Source organism: Oncorhynchus gorbuscha, linkage group LG10 (assembly GCF_021184085.1).
Source record: "Oncorhynchus gorbuscha isolate QuinsamMale2020 ecotype Even-year linkage group LG10, OgorEven_v1.0, whole genome shotgun sequence".
Classification (NCBI taxonomy): domain Eukaryota; kingdom Metazoa; phylum Chordata; class Actinopteri; order Salmoniformes; family Salmonidae; genus Oncorhynchus; species Oncorhynchus gorbuscha.
In genome coordinates this window covers 14,419,384-14,439,383 of record NC_060182.1, presented here as the reverse complement: position 1 = coordinate 14,439,383, position 20,000 = coordinate 14,419,384, and the positions used below count along the sequence as shown (strand labels likewise).

General features: G+C 45.7%; 1 protein-coding gene across 1 annotated transcript in view; it reads left to right on the top strand.

Moving 5' to 3' along the window:
• cacna2d3a (calcium channel, voltage-dependent, alpha 2/delta subunit 3a) overlaps window positions 1-20,000 on the top strand; it is a 442,979-nt gene that overhangs the window by 391,818 nt on the left and 31,161 nt on the right. Inside the window, exons 29-32 of the mRNA XM_046364965.1 lie at window positions 9,801-9,862; window positions 9,973-10,017; window positions 10,491-10,553; window positions 17,337-17,407. Coding sequence (XP_046220921.1) covers window positions 9,801-9,862; window positions 9,973-10,017; window positions 10,491-10,553; window positions 17,337-17,407 — 241 coding nt within the window. The remainder of the gene's footprint in view (window positions 1-9,800; window positions 9,863-9,972; window positions 10,018-10,490; window positions 10,554-17,336; window positions 17,408-20,000) is intronic.

Genomic DNA, 20,000 nt, shown 5'->3' with positions numbered 1-20,000 from the left:
TGAACCAGGTTGTCATGTTCCCTGTAGCTGTTTTGAACAAGGTTGTCATGTTCCCTGTAGCTGTTTTGAACCACTTAGTCATGTTCCCTGTAGCTGTTTTGAACCAGGTTGTCATGTTCCATGTAGCTGTTTTGAACCACTTAGTCATGTTGCCTGTAGCTGTTTTGAACAAGGTTGTCATGTTCCCTGTAGCTGTTTTGAACCAGGTTGTCATGTTCCCTGTAGCTGTTTTGAACAAGGTTGTCATGTTCCCTGTAGCTGTTTTGAACCATGTTGTCATGTTGCCTGTAGCTGTTTTGAACAAGGTTGTCATGTTCCCTGTAGCTGTTTTGAACCAGGTTGTCATGTTCCCTGTAGCTGTTTTGAACCATGTTGTCATGTTCCCTGTAGCTGTTTTGAACAAGGTTGTCATGTTCCCTGTAGCTGTTTTGAACCATGTTATCATGTTCCTGTAGCTGTTTTGAACCATGTTATCATGTTCCCTGTAGCTGTTTTGAACCATGTTATCATGTTCCCTGTAGCTGTTTTGAACCATGTTATCATGTTCCCTGTAGCTGTTTTGAACCATGTTATCATGTTCCCTGTAGCTGTTTTGAACCATGTTATCATGTTCCCTGTAGCTGTTTTGAACCATGTTATCATGTTCCCTGTAGCTGTTTTGAACCATGTTATCATGTTCCCTGTAGCTGTTTTGAACCATGTTATCATGTTCCCTGTAGCTGTTTTGAACCATGTTATCATGTTCCCTGTAGCTGTTTTGAACTATGTTGTCATGTTCCCTGTAGCTGTTTTGAACCATGTTATCATGTTCCCTGTAGCTGTTTTGAACTATGTTGTCATGTTCCCTGTAGCTGTTTTGAACCATGTTATCATGTTCCCTGTAGCTGTTTTGAACAAGGCTGTCATGTTCCCTGTAGCTGTTTTGAACAAGGCTGTCATGTTCCCTGTAGCTGTTTTGAACAAGGCTGTCATGTTCCCTGTAGCTGTTTTGAACAAGGCTGTCATGTTCCCTGTAGCTGTTTTGAACAAGGCTGTCATGTTCCCTGTAGCTGTTTTGAACAAGGCTGTCATGTTCCCTGTAGCTGTTTTGAACAAGGCTGTCATGTTCCCTGTAGCTGTTTTGAACAAGGCTGTCATGTTCCCTGTAGCTGTTTTGAACCATGTTATCATGTTCCCTGTAGCTGTTTTGAACTATGTTGTCATGTTCCCTGTAGCTGTTTTGAACGAGGATGTCATGTTCCCTGTTGTCCATTTTTGAACCAGGTTGTCATGTTCCCTGTAGCTGTTTTGAACAAGGTTGTCATGTTCCCTGTAGCTGTTTTGAACCACTTAGTCATGTTCCCTGTAGCTGTTTTGAACCAGGTTGTCATGTTCCATGTAGCTGTTTTGAACCACTTAGTCATGTTGCCTGTAGCTGTTTTGAACAAGGTTGTCATGTTCCCTGTAGCTGTTTTGAACCAGGTTGTCATGTTCCCTGTAGCTGTTTTGAACAAGGTTGTCATGTTCCCTGTAGCTGTTTTGAACCATGTTGTCATGTTGCCTGTAGCTGTTTTGAACAAGGTTGTCATGTTCCCTGTAGCTGTTTTGAACCAGGTTGTCATGTTCCCTGTAGCTGTTTTGAACCATGATGTCATGTTCCCTGTAGCTGTTTTGAACAAGGTTGTCATGTTCCCTGTAGCTGTTTTGAACCATGTTATCATGTTCCCTGTAGCTGTTTTGAACCATGTTATCATGTTCCCTGTAGCTGTTTTGAACCATGTTATCATGTTCCCTGTAGCTGTTTTGAACCATGTTATCATGTTCCCTGTAGCTGTTTTGAACCATGTTATCATGTTCCCTGTAGCTGTTTTGAACCATGTTATCATGTTCCCTGTAGCTGTTTTGAACCATGTTATCATGTTCCCTGTAGCTGTTTTGAACCATGTTATCATGTTCCCTGTAGCTGTTTTGAACCATGTTATCATGTTCCCTGTAGCTGTTTTGAACCATGTTATCATGTTCCCTGTAGCTGTTTTGAACTATGTTGTCATGTTCCCTGTAGCTGTTTTGAACCATGTTATCATGTTCCCTGTAGCTGTTTTGAACTATGTTGTCATGTTCCCTGTAGCTGTTTTGAACCATGTTATCATGTTCCCTGTAGCTGTTTTGAACAAGGCTGTCATGTTCCCTGTAGCTGTTTTGAACAAGGCTGTCATGTTCCCTGTAGCTGTTTTGAACAAGGCTGTCATGTTCCCTGTAGCTGTTTTGAACAAGGCTGTCATGTTCCCTGTAGCTGTTTTGAACCATGTTATCATGTTAGTAGCTGTTTTGAACTATGTTGTCATGTTCCCTGTAGCTGTTTTGAACGAGGTTGTCATGTTCCCTGTTGTCCATTTTTGAACCAGGTTGTCATGTTCCCTGTAGCTGTTTTGAACAAGGTTGTCATGTTCCCTGTAGCTGTTTTGAACCACTTAGTCATGTTCCCTGTAGCTGTTTTGAACCAGGTTGTCATGTTCCATGTAGCTGTTTTGAACCACTTAGTCATGTTGCCTGTAGCTGTTTTGAACAAGGTTGTCATGTTCCCTGTAGCTGTTTTGAACCAGGTTGTCATGTTCCCTGTAGCTGTTTTGAACAAGGTTGTCATGTTCCCTGTAGCTGTTTTGAACCATGTTGTCATGTTGCCTGTAGCTGTTTTGAACAAGGTTGTCATGTTCCCTGTAGCTGTTTTGAACCAGGTTGTCATGTTCCCTGTAGCTGTTTTGAACCATGATGTCATGTTCCCTGTAGCTGTTTTGAACAAGGTTGTCATGTTCCCTGTAGCTGTTTTGAACCATGTTATCATGTTCCCTGTAGCTGTTTTGAACCATGTTATCATGTTCCCTGTAGCTGTTTTGAACCATGTTATCATGTTCCCTGTAGCTGTTTTGAACCATGTTATCATGTTCCCTGTAGCTGTTTTGAACCATGTTATCATGTTCCCTGTAGCTGTTTTGAACCATGTTATCATGTTCCCTGTAGCTGTTTTGAACCATGTTATCATGTTCCCTGTAGCTGTTTTGAACCATGTTATCATGTTCCCTGTAGCTGTTTTGAACCATGTTATCATGTTCCCTGTAGCTGTTTTGAACCATGTTATCATGTTCCCTGTAGCTGTTTTGAACTATGTTGTCATGTTCCCTGTAGCTGTTTTGAACCATGTTATCATGTTCCCTGTAGCTGTTTTGAACTATGTTGTCATGTTCCCTGTAGCTGTTTTGAACCATGTTATCATGTTCCTGTAGCTGTTTTGAACAAGGCTGTCATGTTCCCTGTAGCTGTTTTGAACAAGGCTGTCATGTTCCCTGTAGCTGTTTTGAACAAGGCTGTCATGTTCCCTGTAGCTGTTTTGAACAAGGCTGTCATGTTCCCTGTAGCTGTTTTGAACAAGGCTGTCATGTTCCCTGTAGCTGTTTTGAACAAGGCTGTCATGTTCCCTGTAGCTGTTTTGAACAAGGCTGTCATGTTCCCTGTAGCTGTTTTGAACAAGGCTGTCATGTTCCCTGTAGCTGTTTTGAACAAGGCTGTCATGTTCCCTGTAGCTGTTTTGAACAAGGCTGTCATGTTCCCTGTAGCTGTTTTGAACAAGGCTGTCATGTTCCCTGTAGCTGTTTTGAACAAGGCTGTCATGTTCCCTGTAGCTGTTTTGAACCATGTTATCATGTTCCCTGTAGCTGTTTTGAACAAGGCTGTCATGTTCCCTGTAGCTGTTTTGAACAAGGCTGTCATGTTCCCTGTAGCTGTTTTGAACAAGGTTATCATGTTCCCTGTAGCTGTTTTGAACCATGTTGTCATGTTCCCTGTAGCTGTTTTGAACCATGTTATCATGTTCCCTGTAGCTGTTTTGAACCATGTTGTCATGTTCCCTGTAGCTGTTTTGAACCATGTTATCATGTTCCCTGTAGCTGTTTTGAACCATGTTGTCATGTTCCCTGTAGCTGTTTTGAACCATGTTATCATGTTCCCTGTAGCTGTTTTGAACCATGTTGTCATGTTCCCTGTAGCTGTTTTGAACCATGTTGTCATGTTCCCTGTAGCTGTTTTTAACCATGTTATCATGTTCCCTGTAGCTGTTTTGAACCATGTTATCATGTTCCCTGTAGCTGTTTTGAACCATGTTATCATGTTCCCTGTAGCTGTTTTGAACCATGTTGTCATGTTCCCTGTAGCTGTTTTGAACCATGTTATCATTTTCCCTGTAGCTGTTTTGAACCATGTTGTCATGTTCCCTGTAGCTGTTTTGAACCATGTTGTCATGTTCCCTGTAGCTGTTTTGAACCATGTTATCATGTTCCCTGTAGCTGTTTTGAACCAGGTTGTCATGTTCCATGTAGCTGTTTTGAACCATGTTATCATGTTCCCTGTAGCTGTTTTGAACCATGTTATCATGTTCCCTGTAGCTGTTTTGAACCATGTTATCATGTTCCCTGTAGCTGTTTTGAACCATGTTATCATGTTCCCTGTAGCTGTTTTGAACCATGTTATCATGTTCCCTGTAGCTGTTTTGAACCAGGTTGTCATGTTCCATGTAGCTGTTTTGAACCATGTTATCATGTTCCTGTAGCTGTTTTGAACCATGTTATCATGTTCCTGTAGCTGTTTTGAACCATGTTATCATGTTGCCTGTAGCTGTTTTGAACCATGTTATCATGTTGCCTGTAGCTGTTTTGAACCATGTTATCATGTTCCCTGTAGCTGTTTTGAACCATGTTATCATGTTCCCTGTAGCTGTTTTGAACCATGTTATCATGTTCCCTGTAGCTGTTTTGAACCATGTTATCATGTTCCCTGTAGCTGTTTTGAACCATGTTATCATGTTCCCTGTAGCTGTTTTGAACCATGTTATCATGTTCCCTGTAGCTGTTTTGAACCATGTTGTCATGTTCCCTGTAGCTGTTTTGAACAAGGTTGTCATGTTCCCTGTACCTGACTGATCTGTTTACCATTTGGTAGGCTAGGATTTGTCGGGCCCTCTCTACTGTCTCTCTAAACACACACACACACACACACACACACACACACACACACACACACACACACACACACACACACACACACACACACACACACACACACACACACACACACACACACACACACACACACACACACACACACACACACACACACACACACACACACACACACACACACACACACACACACACACACACACACAGGAAAGTGGAAATCCCTAAGCCGTCCAAATGAATTTTCTATTCAAATAACATCAGATTAGTTGTCTGTTTTCTTTTTTCCCTGCCACAAGTCATCTCATCTAATATGTCATGTCATGTCACGCCATTCATTCATTCATTGATTGATTAATCTTCTTTTTTTCACGTGAAGTAGTCATTTGTCATTATTCTGTTTTTTCAGTCTTCAGTGATTAGCCCCACCATGTTGCTCAGTGAGGGTGTTTGTATTATTGCTGCCCAACATCTTAAATTAGACCCTTCCCACCCCGCTTCTGACCCAGTCGCTGAAAGACTATGCCTCTGACGAGATAATCTGCACCTGTTCCTCTTTGCTGTGTGTGTGTGTGTGTGTGTGTGTGTGTGTGTGTGTGTGTGTGTGTGTGTGTGTGTGTGTGTGTGTGTGTGTGTGTGTGTGTGTGTGTGTGTGTGTGTGTGTGTGTGTGTGTGTGTGTGTGTGTGTGTGTGTGTGTGTGTGTGTGTGTGTGTGTGTGTGTGTGTGTGTGTGACATCCCTTCCACATGCCTCCAGCCATATTGTGAGTCAGTTTGACTCTGGCGTGTTCACAGGAGCATGAGAAGAGCACAAAAATACAAACCTGACCTAGATCCACACACGCACACACACACACACAGGCACACACGCACACACGCACACACGCACACACGCACACGCGCACACACACACGCACACACGCACACACACACACACACACACACACACACACACACACACACACACACACACACACACACACACACACACACACACACACACACACACACACACACACACACACACACACACACACACACACACACACACACACACACACACACACACACACACACACACACACACACACACACACACAGTGATGGATGGTCACATTTTGTTTCCTGGTTAAAAATCTTGATAGCCATTAATGATATGATGTATGAGGTAACAGAATGTTTTTTCTCAGATCCTGAAATACCTTTTGCCTGTGTGAGTGAGCATGTTATGTGTCTGTTATAGAAAACATGCTTACAGAACCGTATGTGGCTACCAATCCTCCATCTTGACGTTCCTCCTCCCTTCCTCTCTGGTCAAATATCAGTATGAAACATAGCTTTTCTCTGGTTACAAAGCCTCCTGTTAACATGGCAGTCTCCTGTGATGTTATGAACACCTGAGGAGAACAGCAGGAGTCGGTCGGGGGTGGGGTGTAAACAGCAGAGAAAGAAGGGCAGGATGGTGGAGTGAGGGAGGGGTGTAACAGCAGAGAAAGAAGGGCAGGATGGTGGAGTGAGGGAGGGGTGTAACAGCAGAGAAAGAAGGGCAGGATGGTGGAGTGAGGGAGGGGTGTAACAGCAGAGAAAGAAGGGCAGGATGGTGGAGTGAGGGAGGGGTGTAACAGCAGAGAAAGAAGGGCAGGATGGTGGAGTGAGGGAGGGGTGTAACAGCAGAGAAAAAAGGGCAGGATGGTGGAGTGAGGGAGGCGTGTAACAGCAGAGAAAGAAGGGCAGGATGGTGGAGTGAGGGAGGGGTGTAACAGCAGAGAAAGAAGGGCAGGATGGTGGAGTGAGGGAGGGGTGTAACAGCAGAGAAAGAAGGGCAGGATGGTGGAGTGAGGGAGGGGTGTAACAGCAGAGAAAGAAGGGCAGGATGGTGGAGTGAGGGAGGGGTGTAACAGCAGAGAAAGAAGGGCAGGATGGTGGAGTGAGGGAGGGGTGTAACAGCAGAGAAAGAAGGGCAGGATGGTGGAGTGAGGGAGGGGTGTAACAGCAGAGAAAGAAGGGCAGGATGGTGGAGTGAGGGAGGGGTGTAACAGCAGAGAAAGAAGGGCAGGATGGTGGAGTGAGGGAGGGGTGTAACAGCAGAGAAAGAAGGGCAGGATGGTGGAGTGAGGGAGGGGTGTAACAGCAGAGAAAGAAAGGCAGGATGGTGGAGTGAGGGAGGGGTGTAACAGCAGAGAAAGAAGGGCAGGATGGTGGAGTGAGGGAGGGGTGTAACAGCAGAGAAAGAAGGGCAGGATGGTGGAGTGAGGGTGGGGTGTAACAGCAGAGAAAGAAGGGCAGGATGGTGGAGTGAGGGAGGGGTGTAACAGCAGAGAAAGAAGGGCAGGATGGTGGAGTGAGGGAGGGTGTAACAGCAGAGAAAGAAGGGCAGGATGGTGGAGTGAGGGAGGGGTGTAACAGCAGAGAAAGAAAGGCAGGATGGTGGAGTGAGGGAGGGGTGTAACAGCAGAGAAAGAAGGGCAGGATGGTGGAGTGAGGGAGGGGTGTAACAGCAGAGAAAGAAGGGCAGGATGGTGGAGTGAGGGTGGGGTGTAACAGCAGAGAAAGAAGGGCAGGATGGTGGAGTGAGGGAGGGGTGTAACAGCAGAGAAAGAAGGGCAGGATGGTGGAGTGAGGGAGGGGTGTAACAGCAGAGAAAGAAGGGCAGGATGGTGGAGTGAGGGAGGGGTGTAACAGCAGAGAAAGAAGGGCAGGATGGTGGAGTGAGGGAGGGGTGTAACAGCAGAGAAAGAAGGGCAGGATGGTGGAGTGAGGGAGGGGTGTAACAGCAGAGAAAGAAGGGCAGGATGGTGGAGTGAGGGAGGGGTGTAACAGCAGAGAAAGAAGGGCAGGATGGTGGAGTGAGGGAGGGGTAACAGCAGAGAAAGAAGGGCAGGATGGTGGAGTGAGGGAGGGGTGTAACAACAGAGAAAGAAGGGCAGGATGGTGGAGTGAGGGAGGGGTGTAACAGCAGAGAAAGAAGGGCAGGATGGTGGAGTGAGGGAGGGGTGTAACAGCAGAGAAAGAAGGGCAGGATGGTGGAGTGAGGGAGGGGTGTAACAGCAGAGAAAGAAGGGCAGGATGGTGGAGTGAGGGAGGGGTGTAACAGCAGAGAAAGAAGGGCAGGATGGTGGAGTGAGGGAGGGGTGTAACAGCAGAGAAAGAAGGGCAGGATGGTGGAGTGAGGGAGGGTGTAACAGCAGAGAAAGAAGGGCAGGATGGTGGAGTGAGGGAGGGGTGTAACAGCAGAGAAAGAAGGGCAGGATGGTGGAGTGAGGGAGGGGTGTAACAGCAGAGAAAGAAGGGCAGGATGGTGGAGTGAGGGAGGGGTCTAACAGCAGAGAAAGAAGGGCAGGATGGTGGAGTGAGGGAGGGGTGTAACAGCAGAGAAAGAAGGGCAGGATGGTGGAGTGAGGGAGGGGCTGTGGTAAATCCATAGATCCTGCCTTGGCTGTCTCTGAGACAGCTCACACATTCCATGTTCCATGCCAGGGATTTGATTCCCGGCTGCAATTCTGTCCAGATCTGTGTGTCGAGCGACCCGCTATGTGTCTAGCTACCTGCTGTGTGTCTAGCTACCGGCTGTGTGTCTAGTTACCGGCTGTGTGTCTAGCTACCCGCTGTGTGAGCAGCTCTACACTCCCCATATGTTATCTACAATCTAAGAAAAAAGAGTTCCAAAAGGGTTCTTATTCAGTCCCCATGAGGGAACACTTTGTGTAAAGGATTTTACATGGAACTCAAAAGGGTTCTACCTGGAACCAAAGGGTTCTTCAAGGGGTTCTCATATGGGGACAACCAAAGAACCCTTTTAGGTTCTAGATAGCACCTTTTTTATACGAGTGTAGGGGGAAAAAGACATGAGAGCAGGCAGACACGTGGGATGGATTTAGTGTGGACACGGAGAGACAGAGGGTTTGGTTTGAGTCGTGGCCATGGGTAAATGTTGCTTTTGGACATTGGTTCATAGAGACTGTCGTGTTGACACATGCACACACACACACGCATGGACACACACACACGCATGGACACACACACACGCATGCACACACACGTACACATACGCACACACACTGCTTTGCATGTTCACAGATAGACAGGCCCTAACAGGCTTTTCACAGTGAGATATCACAGCCTAAAGCTGTCTTTCTACCAAGGTTACTGACATTAACTAACCTCAACACTATCCCACTGTCCCATGGCCATATTAGTGTCTCAGAAAACATTTCACTCTTCTAAGTCAGTGCCTGACCCAATTTAAAGCCACACTCCTCAATCTTGTATCCCCCCAGAGTGAGTCATAAACATCCGTGTCTTAGCAAATACATAGGAGTTCCTGCTGTTCCTTGAAGCTGCTCTGGTGTTTGTAATGTCCCTTCTGCAGGGAGGTGTGCAGTTGTGACATCGCTGTCCAACAAATCATACACACACACACACACGCGCACAGACACAGACAAACACACACACACACACACGCGCACAGACACACACACACAGCACAGACACACGCACACACACACACACGCGCGCACAGACACAGACAAACACACACACGCGCCCGCACACAGACACGCACACACACACACACACACACACACACACACACACACACACACACACACACACACACACACACACACACACACACACACACACACACACACACACACACACACACACACACACACACACACACACACACACACACACACACACACACACACACACACACACACACACACAGAATCACAATGAAACACACAGACAGGAGAGTATACAGACACAGTTCTGTGGTCATAATGTCAACGTGGTGCTGTCTCCTCTCTTCCAGCTGTGGGGATCCAGATGAAGCTGGAGTTTTTCCAAAGGAAGTTCTGGACAGCCAGCCGACAGGTAAACACACACACGCACATAAGCACCCAAACTTAGGCAACAATGACAACAACACATGATGCCTGTGTAAATAGAAAGTGTGTATCTCACATTATGGTATTGTGTTGCAGTGTGCTGCGTTGGATGGGAGATGTTCTATAAACTGTGATAATGAGGTGAGTTGGATGACTTCACTCTACTAGAACTTCACTTCCTGTAAACATGTTATTCTTCCTCTCCCTTCCTCTTCCTCCTCCTCCTCTCTCCTCATCCTCCTCCTTTCACCTCATCCTTCTCCTCTCTCCTCATTCTCCTCTTCTCTCCTATCTCCTCATCCTCCTTATCCTCCTCATCTCTCCTCATCCTCCTCATCTCTCCTCATCCTCCTCATCTCTCCTCATCCTCCTTGTCCTCCTCATCTCTCCTCATCCTCCTCATCTCTCATGATCCTCAACCTCTCTCCTCTCTCCTCACTCCTCCTCCTCTCTCCTCGTCCTCTCTCCTCGCTCCTCATCCTCCTCCTCTCTCCTCCATCTCCTCTTCCTTTCCTTCTGCTATATTTACTTGATGATGACATCCCCTTCTCTCTTCTCTGTCCTCCTCATCTCTTCTCTCTCCTCCTCCTCTCTCCTCTCGGCCTCCTCTTCAGAACATCAACTGTTACCTGATAGACAACAATGGCTTCATCCTGGTTGCAGAGGACTACTCTCTGGTAAGATGTTAAATCTCACACTGCACTGTCTCTCTGTCTGTGTGTCTGTCTGGAGAGATGATGGATCACAGATCAGGTGGGCCCTTATCCCACTATACAGTTGTCTGTATGTCTTAAAGGAAAACTCCACCCAAAAATTATATTTTGGTGTTTGTTTCATTAGTCTATTGTTGACATAGTCCCAAAATGTTTTGCATGTCAGCATGTTTTCAAGATGTACTGTATAACTTTGAAAATACAGAAATACAGCCGGTGTGCTGCGTTTCACATCATATGATGTTGCAGTTTTTTACAATTACTTTGGCACTAATTACAGAACCTTTTGGTCATTTTTCAAAACTTGACACAAAACTCAAAACGGTCATCACTTGTAACACAGGCTGTCCAATGTTCAAAACATTGCATTGTGCATTCATATCTTTAAGAAACCTTGCACTTGCAGAATCATTGGTTCAAATAACTAATTTATCATGAAATACCATAGGAATCCATAGGATTCATTTAGATCACCCACACACAAGATACCGATAGGTTCACTGTGTAGCTCTTCGTACAATCATTAAATATTGTAGTGCAAGATATGTGATACACGTTTCATTATGCTACTACATGTAAATACATCACTGTAAAATTACTAGTAGAGAGAATACTACAGACACAGTGGAATCACTGAACAAAATATGACATTTATTGATGAAATACAATAAAATTCCAACATAGGTTTCTTTGAATCAAAGCAAAAACAATTAGCTACAAAAAATACAAAAATGACAGTAAAACATCAACTGCAGTGTTCCTCACCTGACTTACTGTAAAACATCACTGCAGTGTTCCTCACCTGGTTTACTGTAAAACATCACTGCAGTGTTCCTCACCTGGTTTACTGTAAAACATCACTGCAGTGTTCCTCACCTGACTTACTGTAAAACATCACTGCAGTGTTCCTCACCTGGTTTACTGTAAAACATCACTGCAGTGTTCCTCACCTGGTTTACTGTAAAACATCACTGCAGTGTCCCTCACCTGGTTTACTGTAAAACATCACTGCAGTGTTCTTCACCTGACTTACTGTAAAACATCACTGCAGTGTTCCTCACCTGACTTACTGTAAAACATCACTGCAGTGTTCCTCACCTGACTTACTGTAAAACATCAACTGCAGTGTTCCTCACATGACTTACTGTAAAACATCACTGCAGTGTTCCTTACCTGGCTTACTGTAAAACATCACTGCAGTGTTACTCACCTGGCGTACTGTAAAACATCACTGCAGTGTTCCTCACCTGACTTACTGTAAAACATCACTGCAGTGTTCCTCACCTGACTTACTGTAAAACATCACTGCAGTGTTCCTCACCTGACTTACTGTAAAACATCACTGCAGTGTTCCTCACCTGACTTACTGTAAAACATCACTGCAGTGTTCCTCACCTGACTTACTGTAAAACATCAACTGCAGTGTTCCTCACATGACTTACTGTAAAACATCACTGCAGTGTTCCTTACCTGGCTTACTGTAAAACATCACTGCAGTGTTACTCACCTGGCTTACTGTAAAACATCACTGCAGTGTTCCTCACCTGACTTACTGTAAAACATCACTGCAGTGTTCCTCACCTGACTTACTGTAAAACATCACTGCAGTGTTCCTCACCTGACTTACTGTAAAACATCACTGCAGTGTTCCTCACCTGACTTACTGTAAAACATCAACTGCAGTGTTCCTCACATGACTTACTGTAAAACATCACTGCTGTGTTCCTCACCTGGCTTACTGTAAAACATCACTGCAGTGTTCATCACTTGACTTACTGTAAAACATCACTGCTGTGTTCCTCACCTGACTTACTATAAAACATCACTGCAGTGTTCCTCACCTGACTTATTGTAAAACATCGCTGCAGTGTTCCTCACGTGACTTACTGTAAAACATCACTGCAATGTTCCTCACCTGGCTTACTGTAAAACATCACTGCAAATCAAATCAAATCAAATTTTATTTGTCACATACACATGGTTAGCAGATGTTAATGCGAGTGTAGCGAAATGCTTGTGCTTCTAGTTCCGACAATGCAGTGATAACCAACAAGTAATCTAACTAACAATTCCAAAACTACTGTCTTATACACAGTGTAAGGGGATAAGGAACATGTACATAAGGATATATGAATGAGTGATGGTACAGAGCAGCATACAGTAGATGGTATCGAGTACAGTATATACATATGAGATGAGTGTGTAGACAAAGTAAACAAAGTGGCATAGTTAAAGTGGCTAGTGATACATGTGTTACATAAGGATGCAGTCGATGTTGTAGAGTACAGTATATACATATGTATATGAGATGAATAATGTAGGGTAAGTAACATTATATAAGGTAGCATTGTTTAAAGTGGCTAGTGATATATTTACATCATTTCCCATCAATGTGTTCATTGATGAGTGTTCCTCACCTGGCTTACTGTAAAACATCACTGCAGTGTTCCTCACCTGACTTACTGTGAAACATCACTGCAGTGTTCCTCACCTGGTTTACTGTAAAAAGCAAAACAAAGGCTTAATTACTGGGCTATATTTCCATCAACCCTGTCTTGTGGATTTGGTCACGGGTTCTCATCCACGTCACAATGAATGTTTTCATTAGCCAAACATCTTGGGAAGGATCTTTGGGCGAATCCAGGCCTGACACTGGTCTGCCATGATGTCATAGCATGCGTCATCCATGGCCTGGAGAAGGGTGGCTTGTTCGTGAGGGCGCCTATCATATACCTTCCACCTCCATGTGGAGATGTCTCAATAATGTTAAGGAAAGGAGAGTATGGGGGTAAGCACAGGGTGGTAAATTGTGGATGGGCCTGAAACCATGCTTGCACCATTTGAGCATGGTGGAACCTGACATTATCCCACACAATGACATAGGTCACGCCATCAGCTCTACAGACCTGATTTAGCTCATCAAGGAAGGTTACAAGGAGAGTTGCATTATATGATCCAATACGAGGTCTGCGTCTCACCACACCATCTTCCGATATAGCCACACCCATGCTGTTGGACTCACGTTGTCCAGGTACTTGGATGGTTGCCCGCTGGCCAATGAAATTCCAACCTCTCCTCCTTGTCTTGGTCAGGTTGAAGCCTGCCTCATCCAAAAAGAGGAATTTGTGATGGTTTTCATCAGCATCCAGCTCCATCACCTTCTAAAAATATATTTTGCAAAGACAATTACTGACTAAAATGATATAGAATTTTTGGTGAATTCTTCACAACAGGAATCTTGAAACTGAACATACCTGAACATACTCAGTCCTCAATTACTTCACTCTGTCTGCATTTCTTTCAAACGGCACAAGGTACAGCTTTTTTTAGAGAGACACCTGGTGCCCTTTCAGCATGCGTGCAATAGTTGACAAACTTCCACATTGTTGAATATGTTGTCGTTGTCCAAGATGTGCTGCCAAATTTCTGTGAGGTGAATATAATTTCTGGCCCGAACCAAATTGACCACAGCTCGCTCTTGTTGGTCAGTCAGAATTTTGCCTCTGCCTCTCCTATTTGGCCTAGTCTCAATTCTGCAGGTGAAAATTACAGTAAGAACACATTTAGTCACATCACCTACTCTGTGGTACACATTGGCATGCAGTATACAGTCATTTGACAATTGAGAGTAGCCTAATGTTTACTACATGCTGAAGACTTACCGGTTCTCATTGCAGAAAGTTCTGATGATTGAGGCCACGGTTGATCTTCGGAGGATTGGTTAAATCATTGTAACTGCCTCAGTCATTGTCATGCCATGATTTATGACCTGGTTTACAACTATTGCTTGGGTTTCATTGGACACTCTTTGCTGCTGGTGCCACTGTCTTGGTCCGTGGCCTTGTCCTCTACCACGTTCCCCCCACACCTCTCAGAAGGGGTGCTTGTCCTCTACCACGTTCCCCCACACCTCTCAGAAGGGGTGCTTGTCCTCTACCACGTTCCCCCACACCTCTCAGAAGGGGTGCTTGTCCTCTACCACGTTCCCCCACACCTCTCAGAAGGGGTGCTTGTCCTCCACCACGTTCCCCCACACCTCTCAAACGAGGTCCACGACCACCTCTCATAAGGGGTGCTTGTCCTCTACCACGTTCCCCCCCCACACCTCTCAGAAGGGGTGCTTGTCCTCTACCACGTTCCCCCACACCTCTCAGAAGGGGTGCTTGTCCTCTACCACGTTCCCCCACACCTCTCAGAAGGGGTGCTTGTCCTCTACCACGTTCCCCCCACACCTCTCAGAAGGGGTGCTTGTCCTCTACCATGTTCCCCCACACCTCTCAGAAGGGGTGCTTGTCCTCCACCACGTTCCCCCACACCTCTCAAAGGGAGGTCCACGACCACCTCTCAGAAGGGGTGCTTGTCCTCTACCACGTTCCCCCCACACCTCTCAGAAGGGGTGCTTGTCCTCTACCACGTTCCCCCACACCTCTCAGAAGGGGTGCTTGTCCTCTACCACGTTCCCCCACACCTCTCAGAAGGGGTGCTTGTCCTCTACCACGTTCCCCCACACCTCTCAGAAGGGGTGCTTGTCCTCTACCACGTTCCCCCACACCTCTCAGAAGGGGTGATTGTCCTCTACCACGTTCCCCCACACCTCTGAAACGAGGCCCACGACCACCTCTCAGAAGGGGTGCTTGTCCTCTACCACGTTCCCCCACACCTCTCAGAAGGGGTGCTTGTCCTCTACCACGTTCCCCCACACCTCTCAGAAGGGGTGCTTGTCCTCTACCACGTTCCCCCACACCTCTCAGAAGGGGTGCTTGTCCCCTGCCACGTTCCCCCACACCTCTCAAACGAGGCCCACGACCACCTCTCAGAAGGGGTGCTTGTCCTCTACCACGTTCCCCCACACCTCTCAAACGAGGTCCACGACCACCTCTCAGAAGGGGTGCTTGTCCCCTGCCACGTTCCCCCACACCTCTCAAACGAGGTCCACGACCACCTCTCAGAAGGGGTGCTTGTCCCCTGCCACGTTCCCCCACACCTCTCAAACGAGGCCCACGACCACCTCTCAGAAGTGGTGCTTGTCCCCTGCCACGTTCCCCCACACCTCTCAAACGAGGCCCACGACCACCTCTCAGAAGGGGTGCTTGTCCCCTGCCACGTTCCCCCACACCTCTCAAACGAGGTCCACGACCACCTCTCAGAAGGGGTGCTTGTCCCCTGCCACGTTCGCCCCCCACCTCTCAGAAGGGTGCTTGTCCCCCACACCTCTCAAACGAGGTCCACGACCACCTCTCAGAAGGGGTGCTTGTCCCCTGCCACGTTCCCCCGCACCTCTCAAACGAGGTCCACGACCACCTCTCAGAAGGGGTGCTTGTCCCCTGCCATTCCTTTGACCACCACGTCTTCCTCGTCTTCCTCCTCCCACTGCTTGACCTCTACTGTGACCTGGATCACCTGCCGGCTCCACGTTATCACTGTGTTGTTGTATGTGGATACCACTGATTTCACTATATACTCGTACCACAATGTGAAATCAATCATCAGTAACAAGTTGGCAGTATTGGAAAAGCAATTACAAAGCCCTGCATGCATACACTCGCGGCCACTTTATTAGGTACACCTGCGTGTTAACGCAAATGGCCTGCTCCTTTGAACAGCGAATCATGTGGCTGCCTGCAACTCAATATATAGAATATATAGAGTAGAGAGCTTTAGTTGTTGTTCGGCCAAACAGAACGAACAAGATGTGTAATCTAAGCAACTTTGACCGTGGTATGATTGTTGGTGCCTCACATGGTGGTTCCAGCATCTCAGAAACAGCTGCCCTCCTGGCATTTTTACGCAATACAGTCTCTAGAGTTTACAGAGAATGGTGCGATAAACAAAACACTTTCAGTTCTGTGGGCAAAATGAGAGAGGTCAGAGGAGAATGTCCAGACTCATTCAAGCTAACAGAAAGGCCAGTGCTCAAATAACAGCTGTTTAAAACAGTGGTGTGCAGAAGGGCATCTCTTAACGTTAAACACTGTGAATAATTCAGGCTGTTGTGGAGAAAAAAAGGGGTCCTACCCAGTACTAGATAGTCACACCCAGTACTAGATAGTCATACCCAGTACTAGATAGGTGTACCTAATAAAGTGGCCGGTGAGTGTACAGTAATGTCAAATCTGAAAACATGGTCTGGAAAAGTGGTACATGGGACCATAGAAACTGAGTGTCTGATAAAGAATGATGATGAAGTATTACATCCATAGATAATGTCGTCCAATTGGTTCATATTCCACGGTAATTGGTTTCAATGGATCTCGTTATCCTGAAACTTTCATGATCTCAACATGGGAATATTGTTTGTCAGTTTCCATAAAAATATGCATTAAGAGTAATGCAACAGTTACTTATCATTTAGAGCAGTTGTGTCAATTGATAGTTAGATCATTGTAATGAAATGAATAGACAGTCATCTCAGATGTAATGTGTGAATTGCATTTTGAAATGGTAATACTTTGATGTTAAGTTGTGTCATTTTGAACAGGTGATTTTAGTTCAATGAACAAATGATCTTTGCTTTATGAGTATTGTATCGAAGCAATTGGTAAAAGTGTTTGAAGGTTTAAAAAATGTGCATTTTGATCATCAGTTGTGAGTTTTGTGTCTAGAGTTTTGAAAAATGACATCAAGATTCTGAAATGAGTGCCAAAGTGATTGTAAAAACTGTAATCAATAACATTAGGAGCATTCATAATACACAGACCTACCAAGCAACAATATATGCTAACTGATCCTCCCTGTTTTCTCTCTCAGACAGGGATGTTCTTTGGTGAAGCAGAGGGGGCAGTGATGAATAAACTGCTCCTCATGGGTTCCTTTAAGAGGTGAGTAAGCATGTGTGTGTGTGTGTGTGTGTGTGTGTGTGTGTGTGTGTGTGTGTGTGTGTGTGTGTGTGTGTGTGTGTGTGTGTGTGTGTGTGTGTGTGTGTGTGTGTGTGTGTGTGTGTGTGTGTGTGTGTGTGTGTGTGTGTGTGTGTGTGTGTGTGTGTGTGTGTGTGTGTGTGTCAGAGAGAGAGAGGGAGTGCAGTATGAGAGCATGTGTCCCAGAGTGCTGACAGCTCTTAACTCGGCCAATCATGTCAAGCTATTCTGCAGTACCCTATGACCCCTCGGCTCAGTGGATTTCTCCGTTAGGGGATTAGAACAAATCTTTTCCTGAAAAGAAGGAATTAGGAGGACCATGACACACACACACACACACACACACACACACACACACACACACACACACACACACACACACACACACACACACACACACACACACACACACACACACACACACACACACACACACACACACACACACAAAGGTGTACATGCGCACATTCATCCCTTTTGCGGACACTTACAGGACCTTCAGAAAGTATTCACACCTCAACAGTTATTGACAAATAGACAGACACCCCTGCCCCCCCCCGCCCCTCGTCTTACCAGACAGAACTGCTCTGTCCTGCCGCTGCATGGAGAAGCCACAGAGAAGCCATGGAGAAGCCACAGAGAAGCCATTGAGAAGCCACAGAGAAGCCATGGAGAAGCCACAGAGAAGCCATGGAGAAGCCACAGAGAAGCCATGGAGAAGCCACAGAGAAGCTATGGAGAAGCCACAGAGAAGCCATGGAGAAGCCACAGAGAAGCCATGGAGAAGCCACAGAGAAGCCATGGAGAAGCCACAGAGAAGCCACAGAGAAGCCACAGAGAAGCCACGGAGAAGCCACAGAGAAGCCATGGAGAAGCCACAGAGAAGCCATGGAGAAGCCACAGAGAAGCCATGGAGAAACCACAGAGAAGCCATGGAGAAGCCACAGAGAAGCCATGGAGAAGCCACAGAGAAGCCAGAGAAGCCATGGAGAAGCCACAGAGAAGCCACCAGAGAAGCCATGGAGAAGCCATGAGAAGCCACAGAAGAAGAAGCCACAGAGAAGCCATGGAGAAGCCACAGAGAAGCCATGGAGAAGCCACCATGGAGAAGCCACAGAGAAGCCACAGAGAAGCCACAGAGAAGCCATGGAGAAGCCACAGAGAAGCCATGGAGAAGCCAGCCAGCTGTATATTATCCATGTCGTCTTTCAGCCACGTCTCGGTGAAACATAAGATATTACAGTTTTTAATGTCCCGTTGGTAGGACAGTCTTAATCGTAGATCGTCCAGTACGTTTTCCAATGCAAGTTGGCCAATAGTAATGGTGGTTTAGCTACTCGTCAGCAAATTCTTACAGGGTACCCTGCCCTCCTCCCACCTTTTCCTCTGTCTTTTCTTCACGCTGATGACAGGATTTGGGCCTAGTCTTGACAAAGCGTTATATCCTTTGCTGTTCTGATGTCCAGACGCTCTTTTCGGTCATAAGAAATGTACAAAATGGGTTACAAACAATGTGGGAAAAAGAAACAACAGTTGGTTCGTAGCCTGTAAAACGGCAGCCATCCCCTACAGCGCCATTATTAATCGCCATTGGGCTCCTGGTGAAATCCCTGAGCGGTTTCCTTCCTCCTGTAGTGACTGTGTGTATTGATACACCATCCAAAGTGTAATTAATAACTTCACCATGCTCAAAGGGCTTTTTAATGTCTGCTTTATTAAATTTTTACCCATCTACCAATAGGTGCCCTTCTTTGCAAGGCGTTGGAAAACCTCCCTGGTCTTTGTTGTTGAATCTGTGCTTGAAATTCACTGCTCAACTGAGGGACCTTAAAGATAATTGAATGTGTGGTGAGGTAGTCATTCACAAATCATGTTAAACATTATGAACACAGAGTAAATCCATGCAACTTATTATGTGAGTTGTTAAGTACATTTGAATACTTATTGTCTCAATACATTTCAGCTGTTCATTATTATTTTTTTTTTTTTTCTAAAAACATAATTCTACTTGGACATTATGGGGTATTGTCCAAGGGTATTTAATCCATTTTGAATTCAGGCTGGAACACAACATCTACATTTAATCCATTTTGAATTCAGGCTGGAACACAACATCTACATTTAATCCATTTTGAATTCAGGCTGGAACACAACATCTACATTTAATCCATTTTGAATTCAGGCTGGAACACAACATCTACATTTAATCCATTTTAAATTCAGGCTGGAACACAACAAAATGTATAAAAGTCAAGGGGTGTAAATACTTTCTGAAGGCTCTGTATACAGTGCAGTGCATTCTTTGCAAGGCGTTGGAAAACCTCCCTGGTCTCTGTCATTGAATCTGTGCTTGAAATTCACTGCTCGACTGAGGGTGAATTGTATATGTGGGTTACAGAGATGGGAGGGTCATTCAAAAATCATGTTAAACACTATTATTTCACACAGAGTGAGTCCTTGCAACTTATTATGTGACTTGTTCAGCAAATGTTTACTCCTGAACTTATATTGGCCATAACAAATGGGTGGAATACCTGACTCCAGACGTTTCAGCTTT